Source organism: Mesocricetus auratus, unplaced genomic scaffold (assembly GCF_017639785.1).
Source record: "Mesocricetus auratus isolate SY011 unplaced genomic scaffold, BCM_Maur_2.0 Super-Scaffold_100038, whole genome shotgun sequence".
In the NCBI taxonomy this organism is placed as follows: domain Eukaryota; kingdom Metazoa; phylum Chordata; class Mammalia; order Rodentia; family Cricetidae; genus Mesocricetus; species Mesocricetus auratus.
This window is the reverse complement of record NW_024429216.1, coordinates 7,020,002-7,030,645: the sequence shown is the minus strand read 5'-3', so window position 1 is coordinate 7,030,645 and position 10,644 is coordinate 7,020,002. Positions and strand designations below refer to the sequence as shown.

Genomic DNA, 10,644 nt, shown 5'->3' with positions numbered 1-10,644 from the left:
ACAGCATTCTGAGTGAGAGACCCCCATCTGTCCCAGAGACATTTAAGAGAGACACATAACCCATATAGACTAGGGAGAGACTTACAAGCATGTTTGTGAACACGGTGAATGTGGACAGCCACACAATGATACATCCTTGGTTGGCTGTCGATTCAGAGGGGTGGTCCCTTGGATACCATCACAGAAGATAAATACACAGACATACTCAAGTATTGCCCACTACAGAAGAGTCCAATTACTCACTGTTTATTTGCATACATATTGTATGAAAACAAGAAAATAAACCCAACCTGGGCTGCAGCTTCATAAATAAAGGGTTAGTGGAAATAAGTTAAGGCAAGGGTGGGACCTAGGATAGAGCTCAGAGTCTTGGATACGCTGTGCCAGGCCACGAAACTGAGTCACACTGGTTTCCACTGGCCACACACTTCAGGTCCCGGATGAGCAGGCGGAAGAGGTTGGAAGTGACAGAGACTTCCAGGCAGCCGGGGGTCTCCTGGGAGGACAGAGCTGGCTCAGGGGCTGCCGGGGCTCAGGACTCCCAGGCTCTGCGGACCCCAGTGCCCTCCCCAGACTCACCTTCTCCTGGGCCTCCTGGAGCCTGTGCAGCCAGCGGGAGAGGCGGCGGCTGGGGGGCCTGGGCTCTGCTGCAGGCTGAGGCTGAGTCTGTGGACAGAGGAGGGGACTGTGAGCCTGCCGCTGCCACATGCGGGGTCCCTAGTGTCTGGGGTACAGTGTGGAGGAGCAGGGACCCAGGACTCACACAGGCCTGCAGCTGTGAGTGGATGTGGTTCAGGGTGAGAAGAGGCTGGTCCAGGATGGGGCCCAGGCCCGGGTCAGTCACGTTCTCCAGGACCTTCAGTGTGAGGTTCAGCTCAGCCTGCAAGGCCTCGGGGCGCTCCTGGACCTGAGAAGAGGCAGGAAATAACAGGTAAGAGAGAGAAAAAGGCAAGAGGGCTGAGGTAATGGCTGGGGGTGTGGCTCAGTGGTAGAGCCCCTGCCTAGAATCCCACAGTGAGGGGCTAGGGTTGTGGCTCAGTGGTAGAGCCCCTGCCTAGAATCCCCCAGTGAGGGGCTAGGGTTGTGGCTCAGTGGAAGAGCCTCTGCCTAGAATCCCGCAGTGAGGGGCTGGGGTGTGGCTCAGTGGTAGAGCCCCTGCCTAGAATCCCCCAGTGAGGGTTGGGGGTGTGGCTCTGTGGTAGAGCCCCTACCTAGAATCCCCCAGTGAGGGGCTGGGGTGTGGCTCAGTGGTGGAGCCCCTGCCTAGAATTCCCCAGTGAGGGGCTGGGGGTGTGGCTCAGTGGTACAGCTCTTACCTAGCCTGTGTGAGACCTGAATTGAGTCCCTATATCACACACATTCCTGCCCCAAATCCCAAAAGCACAGGTAAGTTGGGTTGTGTAGGGAATGCAACGCCGGGGGATGGTGGTTCAAGACACTCGGACCCAGAGGGACCCAGAGACCAGGGGCGCTTGAGGAGGGTGTGGATGGGGAGGATGCAGGTGAGGAAAAAAGGAAGGGAGGAGACAGGTGAGGAGGCAAACAAGATGGCGCCAAGCAACGGGAGGTGGGGGGCAGGATCGGGAGGTAGGGGGGATGGAGGAGGCTTCATGGAAAGAGGGGAGGACGGGGAGGAGCACAGGCTGGAAGAGGATCACTTTAAGAGATGAGGGACAGAGGGGAGAGGCTGTGCGCCGGGAAGCGGGGTAAGGGAGGAGAGAGCACTGTGCTTAGTGTAGACGGGGAGGCACAGGGAGCAGGGCAGGGGCGTGGGCGGCGGACAGGCTGGGCGAGAAAGGAAGAGAAACACGAGCAGGTGTGGTGCCATGACCCCAGCATTGTCGGGAGGCTGAGGCCGAGGGTCTCCAGGCCCTCAGGACTGAAGCCAGCCTGGGCTACATAGTGAGACCCTGCATGTCACTCTCCCCTCAAAAAGAGACCAAGCTGAAGGAGCTAGTTAAGTATGGGGGGGCACTTAAAGGACACAGGGTTTGGGGACAGGCAAGGAGCCACTTCAGGAGGGAAGTGACAGCGCAAGGGGGTAATCCTCACCCGGCTTCCAACTCACCGGCAGCTGGGCCAGTTTCCACCCACCGGGAGAGAGCCTGGTGCCGCACTGAACCTTCTTCTGAGGCAGTGATTCTTCCTGAAGAGAAAGACACAGGCTAGCCCACACGGGAGAGATGAGACCTAGCTTACAGCTGCAAGAGTAAAACTCGGCCTAGCTGGAGGATTTGAATTGAAACCCTATCAGAAAGGATAGACTCGGTCTGGGCGTTGGTGGCGCAAGCCTTTAATCCCAGCACTGGGGAGGCAGAGGCAGGCGGATCTCTGTAAATTCGAGACCAGCCTGGACTACCAAGCGAGGTCCAGGACAGCCTCCAAAGCCACAGAGAAACCCTATCTCGAAAAACCAAAAAAAAAAAAAAAAAAAAAAAAAAAAAGGATAGACTCGGGCTGGAGAGTTGGCTCAGAGGTTAAGAGCCCTGGCTGCTCTTCCAGAGGTCCTGAGTTCAATCCCCAGCAACCACATGATGGCTCACAGCCATCTATAACGAGATCTTGTGCTCTCTTCTGGCAGGCATACATATACATGCAAGCAGAACAGTGTATGCACAGTAAATAAATAAATCTTTTTTTTTAAAGAAAGGATAAACTTGTCATAGCTGGAAGGCTCAAGCCTAGCCTATAGTAGAAGGTTAGAGTTAGCCCACAGGAGTAGGCTACCATCTTCATCCCAGTAGGAAAGATGTAGGGTAGCCCATTATGGTAGCAGTAACACACCAAAGCTTCTGGGGCATTCTTGAAGACGTCTAGCTCGGGTTGTGATATGGACTGGAAAATGCTGATGTGACAGCCTCTTCTAAGCCTGGAGGGGGCTTGGAAGGAGGGACAGGACAAGCTGTGGCCAAGCCCAGCATCATGATCACCAGACCCAGTAGCGAATAGTGTTGCCATGGTCAAGTCCCAAGTGTCTCCCGAGCTGCATGGCTCTCTGCTTTTTAAGCCGGGCTTACACATACTGTCCTTGATAATACGTCCATAAGAGATGAAGAGATGAAGATAAAATGTACCCCGCAGAGGCAAATTCAGTCAGCGGAGCCAATTCCTGAGCCACGCAGGTGAGCGGGTGTGGGTGTGGCCAGGTGTGTGATGCTGTTCCAGGAAGGAAAGAGAAACAGAATCCAGTGTGGGACATCTGCAATACCATCTCTTTCAGGACACCAAAGGCCAGGGCTCTCCAATTTAGACTTCTTTGGAGGGTGGGCATGTGTGGAACAGGCTTCCTGCCTGAGGAGGGTGTCTCCTTAAGATTCCTATGAATGAGTAATTGCTGTTATCATTGTGAGGATTATTTTTGGGTGTCGTCACGCTCAGGAGTAGCCAGGTAGCCGGAAAGGCTTCATTTCTGGGTATTTGAGGGTGTTTGGGGAAGAAGGCAGGCCTGTGAGGAAAAGGAAACTCCTGTAGAGTTAGGGCTTTGACAGGAGGAAGATCTGGAGTTGATGGCTCTTGGATGTCAGGAATCCACATTCCTTCCTGGTCTGGTAGTGTGAGTGGCAGCTCACAAATGTCTGTAATTTCAGTTCCAGGGTCTCTGATGTCCTCTTTGGTCTCTGAGGGCAACCAGGCACAAACATGGCACAAATACACACATGCAGACAAACACTCAGACACATAAAATAAAGATAAATAAATCAACAGCAACAAAACCTGTCTACATTTTCCCACTGGGCTCGGTGGTCCATGACTGGCTGCATGCTGTTGTGGGGTACATGACTGTGCACTCTGCCTCTCGGAAGAACCCCGACCATATAACGGTTGCCCCACTTTTCTGATGACTTCCTTGGGGTCCCCCCACTGATTAGTAACAGGCTGGGGTGTGTACCCTACTATGCATGCTGCTGAGAGATGGGAGAAGAGCCCGGGCAGAGCTGGGATTGGCTGCGGTGGCAGGTGCTTCGGACTGAGTGTTCAAGACCGGACCAGACTGCATGGCAAGACCATCTTCAAGACCAAAGGGACAGGGATGGGCTGCGGAGAAGGCTCAGTTGGTAAAACTGCTCGTCTCACAAGCATCGGGACCTGAGTTTGATCTCCGGGACCCATGAAAAGCCAGTACAACATTACATATCTGTGATTGCTTTGCTGGGGAGGCAGACAGAAGCCTCCCTGGGCCTTGCTGGCTAGCCAGACTAGCCAACTGGTAAGCTCTCAGTCAGTGAGAGACCCCCAAAATAAAATAAGGTGAAGAGCTACTGAGGAAGACACCTGGTAACTAACAGCTCTCTCTCTCTCTCTCTCTCTCTCTCTCTCTCTCTCTCTCTCTCTCTCTCACACACACACACACACACACACACACACACACACACCCCTCAACAGGCAAGGTGTTGGATAACATGAAAGGTCATCACTTGCTGGGGACAAGGGCACTTCCTAGGACAGGCTGGGGAAGGGTCTGGGGCTCTGCTGTTGGTCACCCCGAGAGTCATCAGAGTCACATAACCAGTAAGCAATTGCTCTGATGTGTCTACAGCTTTTATTTCTTCATTTCTTCTTAGTCCTCAGTGCCCAAGGTGGTTAATCATACTTTTCAGATCACAACACAGAACTGCAATTGGCCCATAAAAGACTCTCCCATCCCCATCCCCACCCCCACCCACCGCCTCCCAGACACCCACTTCAGCGGACCTGATATACAACTGCCAGGAGGCACCGGTTTAATTTGTGACTTTGTGTGTCTCTGCGTTTCCAATTTGCACAAGTGAGATTGTGCTATAAATCTACCAACTTTGAAAGAGAATTAAAACTTAACGCTCCGTCCCTGACATCTCCCCACACAGCTGCGGACACACACAGCTGTGTGTAACTGTGACTGCGCGCCCACAGAGCCGGTACTTAGCCACTCGCCCAGAGATGGGCATTTAGGTTGCCTCCAGCTCCGCCATCCCGTAAGGCCCACACCTGTCCTCTGTGTGGGAGACTTTTCAGAGCTTTCTGCAGCAGCACGCCAGCTGGCACCCTCCCACCACATCCCATGGGCGCTCTTTTGGACTCACTCGTGGAAAGGGTGGGCAGTCCCTACACACCGACAACTTCCCACCCGCGTGGGCCTGGATCTCTCTGCTCCCCTAGGTCCCTCTACTGCGCCGATGCAGACCAGACCGGAAGTGGAAGTGCCATGAGTGCTTTCTTCAGGAGCAATCCCTACCCCGGGGAAAGGAGCCGTTTTGGAAACTAAGTATTACAGCTTTCAAGTTGTCAAGCTGGCTCAGTGGGTGCAAGCGCTTGCAGCCAAGCCTGGCAATTCAAGTTCAAAACCCAGAACCCACATGGTGGATGGAGAGAACCGACTCCTGCAATTTGTACTCTAATTCACGTCCACCAAAAATGAACGGCATAAATAAATAAATAATCTAACATACATAAAGGTAATTTAAACAAACAGCTCCTGTCAAGTTGGAGATGATTTCTGCATCATCTACGGGCTGGGACTGGGGTGAGGGAAGTGAATAGCATAAGATGTAAAATTTAGGGGTGCTCGCTCTTGGGGTGGGCAAGGACCCTAAGTCTCTCCCAGTACTCCAGCCCGTGTCTGGCGCTTGACGTCGTGAGGAGTCTGCTTCTACTCACCCCAGAAAGAGGGAGCAATGACAGACCAATGAAGAACTGGAGCTCAGAGATGCGTATTCAGGACTAGAACTCTGATGTCATGGGAACACAGGTCACGCGTGTGTGTCTACATGCTCTACTTGGTGCTGTCCACCAGAACGTCCCCAAATGATGGAGCTGTTTTGTCTCTGTCCTCTCCAGGACAGCACAGTCAGCTCTCCATGTGGACAAGCCCCCACCGACAGAGTCTACCCACTGAGGAGTGTTGTGGATTTGTTTTGCTTTGCTTAATTGAGACAGGGTCTCGTTGTGTAGCCCTGCCTGGCCTGGAACTCACTCTGTAGACCAGGCTGGCCTTGAACTCACAGAGAACAGCCTGCCTCTGCCTCTCGAGTGCTGGGGTTAAAGGTGGAGTGCACCAAGGCTTCTGGGCTTTGTCTTCTTTCTTTTTTGTTGTTTGTTTGATTTGGTTTTATTCTGTAGCCCAGGCTGACCTAGAACCCACCAGGTACCTCAGGCTAGCCTTGAATTTATGGGTAATCCTCTTACTTCAACCTTCTGAGTGCTGGGATTATGGGCCTGTGCCACCACTGGATCCAATTATGGGCTGGAAAAAGACAAATTGCATTGCATCAGTACTGAGTCTGCACAAAGAGTTTTTTGTCTTTTGAAACAGTTTCTTCTTATGTAGCCTGGACTATCCTTGAGCCTCGAACTCATGATTCTTCTGCCTTAGCCTCTCAAGTGATGAGGGAATACAAGTATGGTCCCCCATACCTGGTTGCACCCCAGCCCCCATGTCTCAAAACTGACCCAGGGGGCTGGGGAGACGGCTTAGTGGACGAAGTGCTTTGCTGTGCAAGTGTGGGAACAAGCATGAGTTAGGACCCCCACACCCGCCTGAAGACCCGGCACAAGGGCTGGAGAGGTGGCTCAGAGGTTAAGAGCACTGACTGCTCTTCCAGGGTTCCTGAGTTCAATTCCCAGCACCCACATGGTGGCTCACAGCCATCTGTAATGAGATCCAATGCCCCCTTTCGCCTGCAGGGATACATAGGGATCCACTCTATGTCAACCTCTGGCTTCTGGAAGTATGTGTACATACACTTGTGCATGCCATTCAACACGTACACACACAAAAACTAAACAAAAAAACAACCAAAAACTGAATAGCATGTTCTATAAGCTGAGCACATGCCTGTAACACCAGTACCAGGAGGGCTGAAGAAAGAGGAGAATTCTGAGTTTGAGGTTAGCCTGGGCTACACAGCAAAACTCTGTATCGAAACAACAGCAAGCAACCCAATGGGAAATGGGCAGAAGACAAGAGCAGATAAACAAATAATCAGTGGAGGAGGGTTAAACACATAGAAGCCAGTATGGAAACCATTAGTAAAACTGCAAATGAAAAGCCACGTTGAGCTTCCACTAGGAGAGCCGTGGGGATGACTAATAATGACAGCTAGGAATAAACACTGCCGAGGCTTCGAAGGAAGGAAGATGCTCTCACATCTGCGGGCTGGAGGACATAGGATGCTACAGACAGCCAGATGACAATACTGCTCTGCGCGTCCCTCTCCCTCTCCTTGTGTGCATGTGTGCGCGTGCGTGTGTGTATGTGTGTGCACGCGTGCGTGAGTGTGTGTATGTGCCTGTGTGTATTGTGTGCGTGCACTTGCGTGAGCGTGTGTGCATGTGCATGTGTGTATGTGTGCGCGTGCATGTGTGCACGCATGTGCGTGAGAATGTGTGTGCACCTGCGTGTGTGCGTGCGTGTATGTGTGTGCACACGTGTTGCGTGTGTGAGTGTGAGTGTGCGCACGTGAGTAAGCATGTGTGTGTGCATGTGCGTGCATGTGCGTGCATGTGCGTGCATTGCGTGCGTGTGCGTGTGTGTAGTGCAGAGGTCAGTTCTCTCCTTCCACCATGTGGTTCTCAGATTTGAACTCAGGTTGTCGGGCTTGGTGGTGGTGGGATCCTGAACAATCTTGCCAGCTTTTTTTTTCTTTCTATTTTTTTAATTATTACTATTACTATTATTATTTTGAGAAAAGCTCCTGCTGTGTTCCTGCTGTGTTGCCCAAGCTGTCATCAAACTCCTGGGCTCAAGCAATCTTCCTGCCCTCCCTCCTGAGTGTTTGGGGCTGCAGATTCATGGCACTGTGCCCAATGAGACACTCCGACCCTCTCACCAGAGGATGCTCTTGTCGTTGGTCCATGGGCCACCCTTTTGGTAACTTTTCCCCTTAGGTAACTTTTTTTTTTAGTTAGAATACAGAATAATGGGTCTCATTATGACATCATTACATGTGCCATTTTTGCTTTATATTTTACTGTTTGTTTGTTTTTTGTTTTTCTTGTTTGTTTGTTTGTTTTTTGAGACAGGGTTTCTCTGTATTGTTTTGGAGGCTGTCCTGGAACTCACTCTGTAGACCAGGCTGGCCTCGAACTCACAGAGATCCGCCTACCTCTGCCTCCCGAGTGCTGGGATTAAAGGCGTGCGCCACCAACGCCCGGCTTGTTTTTTGTTTTTCAAGACAGAGTTTCTCTGTGGCTTTGGAGGCTGTCCTGGAACTCACTCTTGTAGACCAGGCTGGTCTTGAACTTACAGAGATCCACCTGCCTCTGCCTCCCGAGTGCTGGGATTAAAGGCGTGCACCACCACTGCCCGGCTATTCTATTGTTTTCTAAAAATGTTATTTTTTGATTTGTAAAAAGGATTTTATTTTTATTTTATGTGTGTGGGTGTTTTACCTGCATGCGTGTCTGTGTAACACGTGCACTCGGTGTCTTGAGAGATCTGGACCTCCGGAACTAGGGTTACCAGCGGCTGTGAGCTGTCATGTGGGTGCTGAGCACTGAACCCAGGTTCTCTGGAAAAGCGACAAGTGTTCTTAACTGCCGAGCACTCTCTCCAGTCCCTCGTTTTAATTTTAATTACGTGTATGTGTTTATGGGTGTGGATGTGTCTGCACATGTGTGCAGGTCCTCAGGGCAACCAGAAGAGGGCGTTGCTCCCTTGCGGCTGGAGTTACAGGTAGTTATGTCTCTTATGCCCCCTCACGCCCCCCACTGTTCTCTTTCCTGTTCCAAATAACTCCCCTCGTGTTTTTTATGGCTTTCCTACATACTGCTAAATGTAGATTCTGCACAGGAGAGAAAATTCGTGATATTTGCCTTTCTGAGTCTGGCTTATTTCGCGTGACACGAGGCTTTCCAGTCCCGTTCACTTTTCTTGCAGATGGCACAGGTTCGTCCTTTCTCGCCAGGAGGAGCACGAATCTTAACCATTTCCTCCCTCCACCGCAGTGATTCTCACCCTGTGGGTCACCTGGGATCTCGTTCCACACGCAGGTCCTCTGAGCTCCTGCGTCAGTGGTTCTGAGGCCGGGTCCTCCAGTCCGTGCTGCAGGCAAGCCTCCAGCCCTCAGGACAGTTTGGACCTGAAGATGGGGCATAGCCACAGCACCAGTCACGCCTCTGGGACCGTCGCCCGGGAGTCCCCCGTCCCTGACTACAGAGTTCCCCAGGGAGTGGCCGGGAGAGCATTCTGCTGACGCAATCGCAGGGCGGGGTGAGTTAGGGAGGGGGAGGGGAGATGCCTGGTGGGCGGGGCCGGAGGATGACGGACAGAAGACCGGATCTGAAAGAGAAACCCAGGAGGAGACTGGATCCAAGCTTGGAACCCTGACTGGAAAATCCTCAGAACCCACCCAGAGCATGGTGGGAGGAGAGGAAGCTGCCCTGAGTCACCCCGAATTTCTAGCGATGGCGAGGGCACATAGCAAGGAGGGAGATGTTTTTAGAGAAATTGGGGCACGGAGGAGGCCTTTCTTGGAATCTTAGGGGACATGTAGGAGTTTTGGGGGGGTGCCAGAAGAAAGATGATGGGTTTGGATGACTTGTGCCAGGCACCCGTAATAAATAATGATGACAGTGACTATGTTTCATGAAATGTATCAGAAGCTTTTTTTTTCTTTTTCTTTTCTTTTTTACCACTTAGGTTCTTTTTTTTTTTTTTTTTTTTTTTGAGACAGGGTCTCGCTAGTAGTCCTGCCAGGCCCGGAACTCTCTGTGTAGAACAAGCTGGCCTGGCCTTTCTAGAGATCCTCCTGCTTTTGTGTAAGGGTTGGGATTAAAAGCCTGTGCCACCGGCAGCGCCCCCTTCCCGCTTTGTGTAAAACCCCAGGTAGTGCAGGCTGAACTTGAACCTTAAATTCTGGTTCCTCCTGCCTCCACTTCCGGAGTGCCGGACTTGCAGGACTTGCAGGCATGGGTCACCTCGCCCTGCTCAATCCCAGGACTTCCTGCACGCAGGGTAGCACTCTGCTGGCTTTGTTGCATCTTCAGTGCCTTTAAACATTTTATATCTGTGATTGTATAGACTCTCCATGATAACTTTATACAGTGCTGTCTGTATTGAAATTTCCCTGTAAACACCAAGTCATCCTCCCAGCTCCTACATACATACAGATACAAAGACCCACACCACCCAGACACACAGTACACCACACACACACACACACACACACACACACACACACACACAAAACCTGGACACACAGTACAACACACACCCCACCCAGACACACACACACACACACACAACCCAGACACACACACACACATAACTCGGACACACACACACAGCACCCACATACAACCCGGATACACAATACACCACACACCCCACCCAGACACACACACACACACACACAAAACCCAGACACACACACACACACACAACCCAGACACACACACACACAGCACCCACATACAACCTGGATACACAGTACACCACACACTCCACCCAGACACACACACCCACACCACTCAGACACACAATACAACACACACACACACACACACACACACACACACACACACACGCACACTGCCATTCTGAGACAGGGGCTCATACAGCCTACACTAGCCTAAAACTCACCGTGTAGATGAGGGTGGCCTTGAACTTTAGATTCTTCTGCCTCCACTTTCAGAGTGGATTACAGGTGTGTACCACCATGCCTGGCT

At 51.7% G+C, this 10,644-nt stretch overlaps 1 protein-coding gene and 1 long non-coding RNA gene across 2 annotated transcripts; both read right to left on the bottom strand.

Annotated features, from left to right (window-relative positions):
• Positions 1-230: 230 nt before the first annotated feature.
• On the bottom strand, positions 231-4,235 carry LOC121135532 (interferon lambda-2-like). Its single transcript, XM_040734494.1, has 5 exons — positions 2,785-4,235; positions 2,069-2,146; positions 764-907; positions 580-666; positions 231-496 (listed from the first exon to the last, which is right to left on the bottom strand). Exons 1-5 carry the CDS (start codon positions 3,019-3,021, stop codon positions 362-364), a joined length of 681 nt encoding a protein of 226 aa, XP_040590428.1. The 5' UTR covers positions 3,022-4,235; the 3' UTR covers positions 231-361.
• Positions 4,236-6,168: 1,933 nt separating this feature from the next.
• Positions 6,169-9,148, bottom strand: LOC121135533. Its single transcript, XR_005872638.1, has 3 exons — positions 8,933-9,148; positions 8,368-8,486; positions 6,169-6,220 (listed from the first exon to the last, which is right to left on the bottom strand). It is a non-coding gene; the product is annotated as an uncharacterized LOC121135533 (long non-coding RNA).
• Positions 9,149-10,644: the final 1,496 nt, after the last annotated feature.